This window comes from Armigeres subalbatus, chromosome 1, assembly GCF_024139115.2.
Source record: "Armigeres subalbatus isolate Guangzhou_Male chromosome 1, GZ_Asu_2, whole genome shotgun sequence".
NCBI classification, from domain to species: domain Eukaryota; kingdom Metazoa; phylum Arthropoda; class Insecta; order Diptera; family Culicidae; genus Armigeres; species Armigeres subalbatus.
The window spans coordinates 22,946,722-22,962,784 of NC_085139.1; the positions used below are offsets into that span (position 1 = coordinate 22,946,722).

At 41.5% G+C, this 16,063-nt stretch overlaps 1 protein-coding gene across 5 annotated transcripts in view; it reads left to right on the forward strand.

Moving 5' to 3' along the window:
• The window catches only part of LOC134222682 (hemicentin-1), a 740,104-nt gene that overhangs the window by 587,190 nt on the left and 136,851 nt on the right, over positions 1–16,063 (forward strand). For all 5 annotated transcript variants that reach the window (XM_062701842.1, XM_062701853.1, XM_062701859.1 and 2 more), the window contains one exon: positions 11,737–11,873. In XM_062701842.1, coding sequence (XP_062557826.1) covers positions 11,737–11,873 — 137 coding nt within the window. The remainder of the gene's footprint in view (positions 1–11,736; positions 11,874–16,063) is intronic.

The following is a 16,063-nucleotide window of genomic DNA, read 5'->3' on the forward strand; positions in this document are numbered from 1 at the left end:
TCCTAGCAGGAATTCATCGAATTCCTAGCAGGAATTCATCGAATTCCTAGCAGGAATTCATCGAATTCCTAGCAGGAATTCATCGAATTCCTAGCAGGAATTCATCGAATTCCTAGCAGGAATTCATCGAATTCCTAGCAGGAATTCATCGAATTCCTAGCAGGAATTCATCGAATTCCTAGCAGGAATTCATCGAATTCCTAGCAGGAATTCATCGAATTCCTAGCAGGAATTCATCGAATTTCTAGAAGGAATTCATCGAATTCCTAAAAGGAACTCATCGAATTACTACCAGGAATTCGTCGAATTCCGAGCAGGAATTCATTGAATTCCTAGCAAGAGTTCATTGAATTCCTAGCAAGAGTTCATTGAATTCCTAGCAGGAATTCATCGAATTCCTAGCAGGAATTCATCGAATTCCTAGCAGGAATTCATCGAATTCCTAGCAGGAATTCATCGAATTCCTAGCAGGAATTCATCGAATTCCTAGAAGGAATTCATCGAATTCCTAGAAGGAATTCATCGAATTCCTAGAAGGAATTCATCGAATTCCTAGAAGGAATTCTTCGAGTTCTTAGAAGGAACTCATCGAACTCCTAGAAGGAATTCGCATTCCTAGCAGGAATTCATCGAATTCCTAGCAGGAATTCATCGAATTCCTAGCAGGAATTCATCGAATTCCTAGCAGGAATTCATCGAATTCCTAGCAGGAATTCATCGAATTCCTAGCAGGAATTCATCGAATTCCTAGCAGGAATTCATCGAATTCCTAGCAGGAATTCATCGAATTTCTAGCAGGAATTCATGAATCCCTAGCAGGAATTCATTGAATTCCTAGCAGGATTTGATCGAATTTTGAGCAGGAATTCGGACTGCCGGACTGATAGGCTGAAGGATTGAAAGACTGAAAAAATGAAAGACTGAAAGTCTGAATCTTTGATACATTGATAGACAGAAGGATTGGAATACTGAAAGATTTTAAAGACTGGAAAACTGAGAGATAGGAATATTGATTTTATTAAAGAACATGAGAAGAAAAAACTGAAAAACTGTAAGACTTTATTGCGAGTTTCCGGTAGCGGGTAGAGCAGAACTACCAAAGCGGACACAAAGCAAACAAAACTGGAGGGCTAAAGCACCAACAAAACAAATAAAGCCACAAATCTAGATTTTATACATGTATTTCGGGTGAAGCACCCACTTTCCTTTCTTCTTCCTACCTCCTAGTCATCTTGATTCCTCTCACTTTATCTTCTATCTTCTCTATATCTTCTTCCTTACAAAATACAAATTTTCTTACTCACGGTTCGACCTACTTGTGCTCGGGGCGTCCCCCTACACTACCTCCTTGGCGGACTTCTCATCGCCACGAATCTTCTGCCGCCACATTCGCTCATGGTCCCCTGCTTGCCACACTTCTGGTTTGCTTGCTGAACCGCGACGCCAATGCCTCCGCTGGAGACCCCTCTGGCCGTCCGGGTTGCTGGATGGGGCCCTCCGAGGAACCTTCGGCTCACGTTTATTTTTTCCACGTGGTTGTGTGCGGATCTCCTACAAGCCCCATGACACTGGGCTGCCGCTATCCCACCTCCTGCCAAGATTCGCGCTGGGGACTGTGACAAACTTCCGGCTCTCAACCTCGCACCACACCTTCCGTGTCTCAATCGTGCCACCCGAGATGAAGGAATGGCAAACCAGCTCTCAATGGGGTTTCTTTTGCTGAATACGAGTCGGCTTTGCTGTTTGTGAATTGGTGATTATGGCTGCCACCTTTTGTATGTCACCTTTCGCTTTGGGTCTTTGAGAGAGCCAACCTGCCACTAATCACTAACTGGTCTTCACCTTCTCGTCGCGCCCAACTGCGTTGCTTAGAGCCTGCAACCGGATCGTGCCGCTTGTTCTGATCTTCGTATCGATTCTCCTGTCAGCAAATGCTTTCGTCAGTGTTTCCGCAGCGTCCGCTGCACCTTAATGTTCCCGTTTCCCACGCGTTTTCCGATTTTCAGCAGCAACCGCGGCTTTCTTCCACGTGACACCGACCGATATTTTCCTGGTGCTGGGTCAGATCTTCCCAACGGTTATCAAAAGCTCTGTTTTTTTTTTCGGGCTTACTGGTGACTACTTTGCGTTGCACAAAATTACACAAATCCCGATACGGCTGATTTGCACTCGCAGCTTTAAAGAATTTTCTGCCCAGCGATGGCGGGTTTGGCAAACGAATACGAATGAGGTGAAAATTTGCGCGATGCCGCCTCTTCTCGGTTTGACGTCTAAAACCTTCATCTGACGTCATCTGTCATCTGCTGTGAATCGGCCTTTTTCTTGCAGGGGTGGATCGGTGCGATCGAAATGAGTCATTTTATAGAAAGCTCAAATGACAGGAGACCTAACATTAATATTTACATTTTACAAGGAACATTTGCGAAAATGGAATGAAATGATGATGATGATGACGAAATGATGATGGTTTGCATGCAGATTTACCAAAACAAAGACCGAGCCCTCCACTCAAAATTTCGATCAGCTATTCGCTATTGTGAAAATTTTAAAAAATCGCGTGGGATGATGGGTGTCCGAAATTTAACGTGGACAGGCTTTACTGAAAAACTGAAAGTATGAAAGATTGAAAGACTGATAGATTGGAAAGCTGAAAGTCTGAAAGTCTGAATGATTGTAAAACTGAAAGACTGAAAGACTGAAGGACTGAAATTCTGAAAGATTGAAAGACTGAGATACTGAGAGTCTGAAGAATTTAAGGACTACAGAACTGAAAACTGAAATACCGATAGATTAAAAGACTGTAAAACTGAAAGACTGAAAGTATAAAGGACTGAGAGACTGAAAGAGCAAAAGACCGAATTACTGGAAAACTGACAAACGGGAAAACAAAATAAACTGAAAGACTAAAAGGAAAAAGTATAGAAGTGGAAGATTTAACTACTTCAAGACTGAAAAAAGGAAATACTGAATTACTGAAACGCTGAAGCATTAAGAAACTGAAAGAAGGACGGAAGAACTTGTTCGCTAAAATTGTAACTAAAATACTGTAATATGAAGACTCGTTAGACGCTTTCATACCTTCCTATTTGTGCAACTTTAAAAGGATTGTTCATCTATAACACGAATCCCCGTCAAAGGAATTCTTTCTTCTTGGTCCTCACGCAAATTGTTGCTTCAATCCAAAACCCCTTTCTCTGTTCACAGTCGAACACATCGGAACGGAATCACAAAATATCTATACGCTGTCACCCAACTTTCAAGGACTACACACATATCTATAGTTTAACAAGGTGTGGTAATATTAAAGGGCAGAGCATAAAATATTCACTTTCATGAAGCACATTCACTCCGACTTTTGACATTCGTGTTTTGATTATTCAAAACATAGAATGACTTACTCAGTTTACTTCTTCATAAATTCATTCAATTGATTACCACTGAGTATGGTAACTGCGTCCTAAAAAAACAAAATTAGTCTTGATTATATTGACATTTGGCGCTGAAAATTCCCCTCAATTGAACGTCAGGATTAGGTCTATGCGTGTATTTGTTTAAATCATCAAACATGTGCTCAGTTTTACGATTATTTAATAGTTTGTGATATTCAAATAAATACTCACCGACCCATATTCATTCTGAAGATTGACGGTGCAGAGCCGAATATGAATACCTATGTTTAGAAGTGAAGTGACAAAGAAGGCCGATGGGCTTCATAAAAAATAATCGAATATTTAAAGCTCTGTTAAGTGGTACTCTTTTTGATTTGGGTGGCGATCTTGCCCCGTCCTCCCTTATGTCAATTTGATGACCGCAAGTACTGTCGGCCAGGCAGCGTAAAAAAATGACTTAAGGACACTAAACTAGGTCATACAGCAGGTTAATTTAAATTAGTGAAACATATACTCAACAGACTGCAGTACACCTCAACGCCATTACGCCATCTTGCCTTTGAAACAAGACTTCGAATATTAATTTTTTTCTTAAAACTGCACATTTGCACAATATAAAATACTTCATTTATGGAATTCGCAGGCATAAAAATAAATTAGAAAAACTTTCAGCTAATGGCTGGTTAATGGTAACTAAAGGAAATTTATGGCAACGAAATTGATTTGCTGCCATTCACACGCGCTGACTACTTCGATCCTTCTTCATAGCATTCCTAGAATTAAACCATTTATTCATCGAATTGATCGAAGGAATTCATCGAATTCCTGGAAGGAATTAATCGAATTCCAAGAAAGAATTCATCGAATTCCAAGAAGAAATTCATCGAATTCCCAGAAGGAATTCATCGAATTCCTGAGAGGAATTCATCGAATTTCAAGAAGGAATTCATCGAATTCTCAGAAGAAATTCATCGAATTCCTAGAAGAAATTCATCGAATTCCCAGAAGAAATTCATCAAATTCCCAGGAGGAATTCATCGATTTCCTAGCAGGAATTCATCGAATTCCTAGAAGGAATTCATCGAATTCCTAGAAGGAATTCATCGAATTCCTAGAAGGAATTCATCGAATTCCTAGCAGGAATTCATCGAATTCCTAGCAGGAATTCATCGAATTCCTAGCAGGAATTCATCGAATTCCTAGCAGGAATTCATCGAATTCCTAGCAGGAATTCATCGAATTCCTAGCAGGAATTCATCGAATTCCTAGCAGGAATTCATCGAATTCTAACGAGAATTCATCGAATTCTAACGAAATCATCGAATTCCTAGCAGGAATTCATCGAATTCTAGCAGGAATTCATCGAATTCTAGCAGGAATTCATCGAATTCTAAGGAATTCATCGAATTCTAGCACAGAATTCATCGAATTCTAACGAAATTCATCGAATTCCTAACAGAATTCATCGAATTCTAACAGGAATTCATCGAATTCTAACGAATTCATCGAATTCTAGCACGAATTCATCGAATTCTAACAGGAATTCATCGAATTCCTAACGAATTCATCGAATTCTAGCAGGAATTCATCGAATTCTAACGAGGAATTCATCGAATTCTAACAGGAATTCATCGAATTCTAACGAATTCATCGAATTCTAGCAGGAATTCATCGAATTCTAACGAATTCATCGAATTCTAACGAATTCATCGAATTCCTAGCAGGAATTCATCGAATTCCTAGCAGGAATTCATCGAATTCCTAGCAGGAATTCATCGAATTCCTAGCCGGAATTCATCGAATTCCTGGAAGGATTTTATAGAATCTTTTATTCATCGAATTCCTTAATGAAATTTTTCGAGTTCCTGTAAAGAAGTCATAGAATTTCTATAACTATTGAAATCCCTGTGAGTAAATCATTGAATCTGTGTGAGCAATGCATCAAAACCTTATTCGGAGGTAATCGTATTGTGTATTGTATTATTGTATTGTATTATTATTGTATTGTATTATTGTATTGTATTTGAACAGCATTTGATTTGAACGGAATGCTTTGGATGTATGGGAGGAGTTCTTTTAAACGCTATCTTATGTAGGGAAGGTGCGGGTAAAATAATCATGGGTTCCTTTTTAGCTAATTCGTTACAATTTTGAAAATCTATCAAGTGTATCTTATTGATTGTCTTAAATTATGATAACGACATGTTTTGCTACATTCAAATAATGAAACTGTTCTGTTTATTAACGACTAGCAGACCCGACGAACTTCGTTCCGCCTAACATTGATTTGTTCTATGGTTAGTTCTTGAGTTTATTTTTCATTTATTTAGTTTACATCTAAACAGATAACACTGAATCAACAATTTGACGCCACAATACAAGGTTCGAGGCCGCATCTCTCCATCCTCGGCTACGCCCCACGCTCGCCAAGTCGTTTTGCACCTGGTCTGCCCATCTCGCTCGCTGCGCTCCACGCCGTCTCGTACCTGCCGGATTGGAAGCGAGCACCATCTTTGCAGGGTTGCTGTCCGGCATTCTTGCAACATGTCTTGCCCATCGTACCCTTCCGGTTTTGCTACCTTCTGTATACTGGGTTCGCCGTAGAGTTGGGCGAGCTCATGGTTCATTCTTCGCCGCCACACACCGTCTTATTGCTCTCCGACAAAGATGGTCCTAAGCACCCGTCTCTCGAATACTTCCAAGTCCTCCTCGAGCATTGTTCATGTTTCATGTCCGTAGAGGACAACCGGTCTTATTGGCGTCTTGTACATGACACATTTGGTGCGGTGGCGAATCTTTTTCGACCGCACTTTCTTCTGGAGCCCGTAGTAGGCCCGACTCCCACAGATGATGCGCCTTCGTATTTCACGACTAACGTTGTTGTCAGCCGTTGGCAAGGATCCGAGGTAGACGAACTCCTCGACCACCTCGAAGGTATCCCCGTCTATCGTAACACTGCTTCCCAGGCGGGCCCTGTCGCGCTCGGTTCCGCCCACAAGCATGTACTTTGTCTTTGACGCATTCACCAGCAGTCCAACTTTTGTTGCTTCACGTTTCAGGCGTGTGTACAGTTCTGCCACCTTTGCAAATGTTCGGCCGATAATGTCCATGTCATCCGCGAAACAAATAAATTGACTGGATCTGTTGAAAATCGTACCGACTCTCCGCATGACACCTTCTAGCGCAATGTTGTAACCTTGTCTTAGTCCCCGGCGCGATTCGAACGAACTGACTATCAGTTTGTGCAGGCAAGTGGCCAGCTTTTCCGGGGCCATCTTGCTGAGCTCAGCTTTGATACCATCCTTACCAGCTGCTTTATTGGTCTTTCCCAGTCAACATTTTGGTACCTATATCTCTTGATATAGGTTATTATATAAGAACCAACTTAATCGTATATAATACACAGATTAGCTATATACGTACCAAAGTGGAGGCGATATAGGTACATACGAGTTTTATTATACGATTTTTTCCAACATCATGAGAACAGTATTACGATTATACATAAAAATATGAAAAATAAAAAAAAATCTTACCTGCACCAAGTCTCGAATATGCGATCTTTGGATTTGCAGGCGGATACTCTACCACTGCACCATACTGCACATCTTGAACTGATTCGGATTTTTGCCCAACATAAACTACACAATTTATAACTTTACAACTGCTTGAAACTTCAACAAGCCGTTTGGACTGAAGTGGTTTCGATTGTATTACGATTAACATAGGCATGCATTCGCACTCATATAGGATATTGCAAGGAGTATATGTCATTACGAGTTTTTATTCAAACAATTAAAATTGATTTTCACTACGGTAAAAATTATCGTATACGATGCATTCAATACAACATCCTTTGACAATAATCTGACAAAGCTTGATATACAATGCGATTCAGATTTTTGATGGACGCAAATGCGATTTTATTTGCTCTTTGTTATACGATATGTGGTTTACTGGGTTAGCTGTTGGATGGCATCCTTAACATCCTTGAGGATAGCATCCTCAAGGTGGGGGCTGGTTGGCTTCCATCGTCCGCTGAACTGATGTAGTCATCTCCTCCGCTGCCTCGACTTTCACTGCCTGTACTCTCAGCGCCATTCAGATGTTCCTCGTAGTGCTGCTTCCACCTTTCTATCACCACACGTTCGTCCGTCAAGATGCTCCCATCCTTATCCCGGCACATTTCAGCTCGCGGCACGAAGCCTTTGCGGGATGCGTTGAGCTTCTGATAGAACTTGCGTGTATCTTGAGAACGGCACAGCTGTTCCATCTCCTCGCACTCCGCTTCTTCCAGGCGGCGTTTCTTTTCCTGAAAAAGGCGGGTCTGCTGTCTCCGCTTCCGTCTATAACGTTCCATGTTCTGCCGGGTACCTTGCTGAAGCGCGACCGCCCGCGCTGCGTCCTCCTCCTCCAGAATCTGTCTGCACTCTTCGTCGAACCAATCGTTCCATCGACCCATATACCCGACGTTGTTCTCCGCTGCGTCGTTAATGGCTGCTTTGACTGTATTCCAGCAGTCCTCAAGAGGGGCCCCATCGAGCTCACCCTCTTCCGGCAACGCTGCCTCGAGATGCTGCGCGTATGCAGTGGCGACATCAGGTTGCTTCAGTCGCTCTAGGTCGTACCGCGGCGGTCGTCGGTACCAAACATTGTTGATGACGGATAGTTTTGGGCGCAGTTTAACCATCACCAGATAGTGGTCATCAGAGTCGATGTTAGCGCCACGATATGTCCTGACGTCGATAATGTCGGAGAAGTGCCGTCCATCAATCAGAACGTGGTCGATTTGTGATTCTGTCTGCAGTGGTGATCTCCAGGTGTACCGATACGGGAGGCTGTGTTGGAAGTAGGTGCTGCAAATGGCCATATTCTTGGAGGCAGCGAAATCAATTAGTCGTAGGCCGTTTTCGTTCGTCAGCCGGTGAGCGCTGAACTTTCCAATAGTCGGTCTAAACTCCTCCTCTTGGCCAACCTGAGCGTTCAAATCTCCTATGATGATTTTGACGTCGTGGCTTGAGCAGCTGTCGTACTCACGTTCCAGCTGCGCGTAGAATGTGTCCTTATCATCATCAGTGCTTCCGGAGTGTGGGCTATGGAAGTTGATTATGCTGAAGTTGAAGAACCGGCCTTTGATCCTCAACCTGTACATTCTGTCGTTGATCGGCCACCACTTGATCACGCGCCTTTGCATATTGCCCATAACTATGAAAACTGTTCCCAGCTCGTGTGTGTTGCCGCAGCTCTGGTAGATTGTATGATTATCTCTAAACGGTCACACCATTGATCGCTTCCAACAAACCTCCTGCAGCGCTACGATGCCGAATCCACGGTCCTTAAGCACATCGGTGAGTATGCGTGTGCTCCCGATGAAGTTGAGAGATTTGCAGTTCCACGAACCGAGTTTCCAATCGCTAGTCCCTTTTCGTCGCAGTGGTCTTCGCCGATGGTTCCGGTCCGTACTCTCTTGTTGATTGTTCGTTGCGTATGTTTTTTTAAAGGCTGGCTTGCAGGGCCTGACACCAAAGCCCCCAAAATTCCGGATGACCATGCCTCCTTATTTCCGGTGGACCATGGTGCACAGTTTCACTTAGAGTCCCTCGCTAGCACTCGGACGATGATCAGCCGCCCCTAACATGGAGAACAGACGCTGTTGTGAGCCGATCCTGACATGGAGAACAGACGCTTAGTAAGATTTGCACCTCCGGAGAGGAGCAAACCCCCCCTTCCCTGTCAGCATACGACCATAGTTCCCACCGGGGTTGGTTACCCGATCTTCCCTAAGGTTGCTCGTATCCCGGCCAGCACCATGGGGAGGTAGGGATAGGAGTAGCTAGGTAAAAGGCTAAGGACCGCAATATGGGGTCTATTTTATTCCTTCAGGTACGCGAAGTACCAATGGTACGCTTTACCCAGCCTTTGCCGTGCCGTGTAGTTCTTGAGTTAGTTAGTTTCATTTGTATGGGAGCCCCCATTTCCAGAAGGGGAGGGGTTTCGAACTACCACATGCCAGGTTTGGTTCCATTTGCTTGATTAATTCTCAAGTTATGAAGGAATTAGCGTTTCATTTGTATACGAGCCCCCCTTTCCAAAGCGGGGAGGGGTCTCAAACCATCTTAAGAACCTTCCCTGGATCCAAAAACCTTTGCATACAAATTTTCATGCCGATCAGTTCAGTAGTTTCCGAGTCTATAAGGTTCAGACAGACAGAAATTCATTTTTATGTATATAGAATAAGAATATATAGATTTCATATTAGCATTGGCTAAAATGCCATGGAGGAAACAATTTTTATGTGCAATATTTAATCTTTTAAAACATAAATCGGCTTAACTAATCCGCAAATCCTCGAGGATCTCAAACTTAGTGTACTCATAACTTGGTGTAATTTTTTTTTTTGATTTTTTGAGATTTTAGAAATTGGATTATGGTAGGGTAAAAAGGCCACGTTCTGGTGTGGGTCATATGGACCATATGGATTGTTCAGACCAGTGACATTTTTAAATGATTTTGTATAACATATTTTTTTAGTAAAATTATTGAAACTTACCAATATATCAATTATTATCCAACATTTTTATTTCAAGAGCCACATTTTATAGATGGCTATTAAGGTGGCTCAAAACATTTTTCAATTTTTTTTTCACTTCTATTTGATGCTCTGGACAAAATTTTTGCCAAATCGGTCAACGTTTGGGCTGTGAGAAACTAGTTTTAATTTTATATGGAAAAATGTAGGCAGAAACATCAAAAACCATTGATTTGCAGTTGGACGGCACAATTCAAGGTAAAGCACCATGATACTCATTCATTTCTTGTAGAATTAAATACAGAATGTTATACTGAAAACCGCGAGAAGATTAGAGTTCATTAGAGTTTATTAGGCAAAGATATTAGAATTTTACTGGAGTGTTGTAGGGGTGAATTTATTTCTTTTCAAATGTAAAAGAAACGAAATTTGCTCAATCCTCTCTCCAGAGGAATACTAATAACTTCGCCGAACAAACACTAATCTTTGCGCGATTTTCAGGATAACATTCTGTATTAAACTCTTCAAGATCTGCATGAGTATCATAGTTTTTCATCGTAAATTATGCCGTCTAGCTGCAAATATCTGTTTTTGGATGTTTCTGCATACATTTTTCATATAAACTTAAAACGAGTTTAGCACAGCCCAAACGCTGATAGATTGGATGGAATTTTGTCTAGAGCATCTTGACATCAAATAGAACCAAAAAGGGGCGGCCTTTTAAAAAGTTTTTTCCATTCTAATTTGAGCCACCCTAATGCCTATGCTAAATTTATTGTTTCAAGCTTAATTTATTACTATGTGCTTTTTACCCACACACTATGCCCATTTCACCCGTACACTTTTAAACAGGGATTTTTCAATCCTGATTTTTATTGTCATAAAAACCACAAAATCTAACTGTTTTCCACTAAATTGACTTCAAGCCATCGTAGTGATTCACGTAAGTAGTTTAGGTCCCATATATTTCAATGTTTTCCATGTGAATATGGCGCGATTCCTTGGGTGTCCATATTACCCCCAGCTCTTCTAACTCTAAATATATCGAATATCTGTGAGAAAATCACAATAAATCGACCAACAAATCCTTCACAATGAGCATACAGTAAAAACAGCCTAAAATTGCATACAATGCTTAATTCAACGACCGAATAAAATAACCCATTTTCCGCCCTACACAGACCGGACGGCACGCGACAACACCAAGCAGAAAGGAAAACGACTCTGTTTGGCCATGGTTTGCCCCAGTTACCAAGCGAGACCAATTTCACTGTAATAAAGCACCATCGTCTGTCGGTTACTTTCCCGCAACGTTCCGAATGACCACTTGCAGAAAATATGGTCTCTGGGGAACAGCGGCGTGCCGAGCAGGGACGAATGTTTCATCGGAAATATAAAATCTTGGGAAAATGGGAAGTATTGTTGCACAAATGTCACAGATTTGTACAACATAAAGAGACACAGATATTTTAGAGAAAGAAAACGGCACGTGCACTGCACACCTCTGCACCGGTATGCTTCTGTTGCCAAATGGGACTGACCATTACTTCCATCCTGGCGGCACTCTTGTTCCTGAAATAGAACCAAACACAGAAGAAACGGGCCATCAGTGCCGTCTTTTCGCCTCACTCACATCTGCTGGACGAGAACGACAGACCGAGCAATTTAGACCACGCTGTGTGTACGATAAATTAAATTTTATAATTTCCTCTCTAATGCACCAAAGCTGTATTTTATATTAATTATTGCTTCCTTCTTCTATTTCGCTATTACTGCTGCCGTCGTCGTCGTCGTGGTCGGTTCCTGCCGTCCCAACAGACCAACCGGTCGTATCGGTGCATCTGGCCAACGAAGATCCGAGCCGAGTCATCACACGGTCCGAGGGAGAGAACGTTACGCTCAAGTGCCGAGCCGACGCCCGACCACCGGTGACGTCCTTTTCCTGGTACAAGAATGTAAGTACATTGACTCCCAGCACCAGCAGCGGTGCGGTGGTTTCCCTCTGATATCAGATTGCTTGCACCTGATTGGGAATGTATGAAAGGGTTCTGTCCCCCGCCTCTCTATTAGTGTGCGGTCACCGGGTTTTGTATGGATTGCGGAAATGAGCCTCTGCAGTAGGCTGGGAAATTGCACTAATGGGAGTAGAAAATTGAATCAAGAAAAAGGAAATTTGCGGTGGAATATGTTGGTGGAATGATAAACAAATTAGTTTACATGCGAAAGGTGATACGGATGCATTTTTTTAAACGTTATAGCAAAAGTCCCGGAGGTAAAGTGCTTAACAGACCCAAATGCACTCCATTAATACGGAAGCGCTACCTACGAAAAGGTTTCGAAGGCTTAAGTGATCCTAACATTATGCGAACAACAACAACCCTAAAGATAGATGGCCTTATTCGTTGTCCTTGAACTTCCATTACTCACTCGCTCGCTGGCCGCATCCGCCTCCAATGAAAAACGACGATTATAAATCATGGAATACATCATTATTATTCATTACTGTCCCAAGCGGCCCGGGCTGACCTCCCAAAGTGTCGCAATCCCAAACATCTCTGCCTGCAGGGAAGGGACAGCCCGGCGATTCTGACGACACTAACTGGAGTTGGTCACACAATCACTCAGAGCTAACCGTTTGCTGTTGTGTTGTCGCGCTCTTCCTTTCCCCCCGCCGGACTTTAATAGTCGCTGCTTGCAGGACGACCATTGCGTTGCTGTCGTCGTTGCGTGAATTATATTGCGCTACCGGTAATAAAACCGATTATGAATGAAAGACTGCCTTCCATGGATTTGTAGATTCCGCAAGAAGCCGTCAGTAGCCTTTCTTTTATCCTTGCGTTAAATAATTTATTATTTCATGTTAAATAAAAAGGTTCTGAAAACTCACATTTTGAGAGATAGAAATTTTTGCTTAGCAACTTCAGCTGTTTAATTTCTTATTTACAATTTCCAATCTCTTAATATTGTTTTTCTAGGCCCAGTTTCAAATATCCGATTCTCGATTTTCGATTATTAATTTCTAATTCCCGAATCCACATTTTAATTCTCATTTGTGCATTATTCCGAATCATATCTGATTATCAATTTTCGAATTCCAATTTTCGCTTTAATATTGTCATTTTGTTTTACCTAAGAATTCAAATTTGAAATTCCGTTTCTCAATTTCCGATTTTTATTATCATAATTCTTACTTATGAGCTCGGTTGTCGGTTGTCGATTCGGTTTTCTGAATTTTGTTTATTTATTTTCAATTTTCAATTTCTAACTTTTTAATTTCCAAATGCAAATTTAAATTCATGATTTCCCAGCTATCCGACTTTCTGGACTTTCGACTTCCTTTCTTACTAAAATTTTGACTTTTCGACCTTCTGACGTTTCGACATTCCAATTTCCTTAATTTCTGAGTCTACGACTTATCAGGACCTCCCGACTTCCCGACTTTCGACTTTACGTCTTCTCAACTTTCCGGTTTTCACACTTTTCGACTTCCCAACTTACGGCTTTTCAAACTTCTGACTTTACATCCTTCCGACTTTCTGATTTTATCTGGCACTCCAATTTTTTGACTTTTCTATTTTCAGGTTTGTTGAGTGGTTCCGACTTTTCTAATTTCCAAATATTCTGACATTCCAACTTTCCGATTCTCCGACCTTCAAATTTTTCAGTTTTCCGACATTCCGTCTTTTTGAATTGCAGACTTTCTCGCTCTCCAAATTTCCAATTTTCCATCGACTTTTCAACTTTTCGACTTTCTGAGCTTATGACTTTCCGACTTTTCAACTTCTCAACGTTTCGACTTCCCAACTGTTCAACATTTCGACTATCTAACTTCCTAGTTTTCCTGCTAGTTTCAACTTTCCGAGACTCCGACCTTTCCGGTTTTCCGTCATTCCATCTTTACGGATTCCCGACTTCACTACTTTCTCGCTTTCCGCATTTTCGTCTATCCAAATTTCCATCTTTCCGACATTACGATTTCCCATCTTTCCGAGATTCCAACTTTTCAGCTTCCCGACTTTCCTACTTCCCGATTTTCCCACTTCTGAATTTCCGACTTTCCGATCATTTGACTTCCCGAATTTTCGCATTTTCGACTTTTCGGATTTTTGATTTTTTGACCTTCCGACTTTCCTATTTTGCGACCATCTGAATTTCCGTCCTTTCAAATTTTAAACTCTCCGACTTTCAGACTTTTCCACTTTTCGACTTTCCGACGTGTTGACGTTTTACTGTCTTCCTGTTTTTCCGACTTTCCGATTTCGACTTAGGACTTTCTGACTTTCCGACTTTCGAACATTCCGCACATTTAGACTTTAACATTTTCCAATCTTCCGGTTATCAAACTTTCCTACTTTACGACATTCCGACTTTCAAACTTTCCGATTCTCTGATTTTCCGATTTGTAGCATTTCCGTGTTTCCGAATTTTCGACTCTACGACTTTCCGAATTTCCGACTTTTCGACATTTCGATATTCTGACTTTAGATTCTCCCACTTTTGGACTTTTAAATTCTCCCATTTTCCCACTTTCTGATTTATCGACTGAATTACGGACTTATAGTTTACTGACTTTAAGACTTTCCAACCTTTGCGGTTTTCTGACATTCCTAGTTTCCGACCTCTCGACATCCTATATTCCTGACTTTGCAATTTCCCGACTTTTCATCTATCTGTCATTCCGACTTTCCAATTCTCTGATTTGCCGACTTTCCAAATTTCCGGCTTTTGGTCTTACCGATTAATCGATTCTCAGATTTTCTTACTTTCCGACTTACCGGCTTTTCAACATTTCGACTTTCCGACTTTCGGGTGCCCGACCAGTTTTGACCTTCCGATATTCCAACTTGTCGACTTTCCGAATTTCATATTTTCTGACATTCCGGCTCTCCGAACTACCGATTTTTCTGCTTTTTGACTCTCAAACTGTTCGACTTTCTGATTTTCATCTATCCAAATTTCCAACTTCTCCAAATTTCCGACTTTCCGATTTTGCGATTTCCCCACTTTTCAACTATCCTTCTCACCGACTTTCAGAATTTACAACTTTCCAACCTTTTTATTTTCTCAATTTCCGCATTTCCATCCCGTTTATTCTTTTCGCATTCTGTTTATCCGACACTTTTGTAACAAGTCTTGTTTAACTGACATTCAGACTTTTCAACGTTTCGACTTTCCGACATTCTGGTTTGTTGACTAGTTCTGACTTTCCAATTTTCTGACTCTCCGACCTTCCGAATTACTGGTTTTTTGACATCCCGTTTTGTCAAATTCCAGACTTTTCTACTTTCTCGCTTTCTGGCTGTTCCGACGCATTCTGGCTGTTGTATCGACATTCCGACTTTCCAACTCTCTGACCCTCTGACTTTCCGAATTTTAAACTCTCCTTTTTTCAGATTTTCCAGGTTTCCGATACTTCAACATTCTGTCTTTCCGGCATTTCAACTATTCAATTTTCAACCTTTCCGATTCTCTAACCTTTGACATTCCAATCTGCCAACTTTCAGATTTTTCGACATTCTGACTTACGTCTTACCGTTTTTCTGTTTGTTTGACTTTCCGCATTGTCGCCTTTCCGATTTTTTTGATTTTGTGACCTTTCGATTCTTCTAATTTCCGATTTTCCTAATTTCTGACTTTCCGACTTACCAACTTTTCGGCTTTCCGACTTTATGACTCACGTCTTGCCCTCTTTCCGACTTTCATAGTTTTTGGCTTCCCGACTTTCAAACTGGCTTTTCGTCTTTTCGGACTATCCGACTTCCTGAAATTTAGACTTTTCGACTGTCCAATAATTTGACATTCCAATTTTCCGATTGTCCAATTTTTACACTTTCACACTTTGCGACACTCCGACTTTCCAACCAAGTTTCCAACTTTCCAATTCTCTGGCTTCCTGATTTTTCGACTTTCCGACTTTAAAACTTTCGGACTTTCTGACTTACGGCTTACTATCTTTCCGACTTTACAACTTCCAGACATTTTTTTTTATTTTCCCGGTTTCCGACTTTCCAAATTTCATACTTCCCGGTTATCCGACATTCCGATTTTCTGATTTACCGACTCTCCGACTTACGGACGTATCGACTTTTCGGCTTTCCAACTTGCTGGCTTTCCGGCCTTCAGATATTCCGGTTTTCTGAAATTC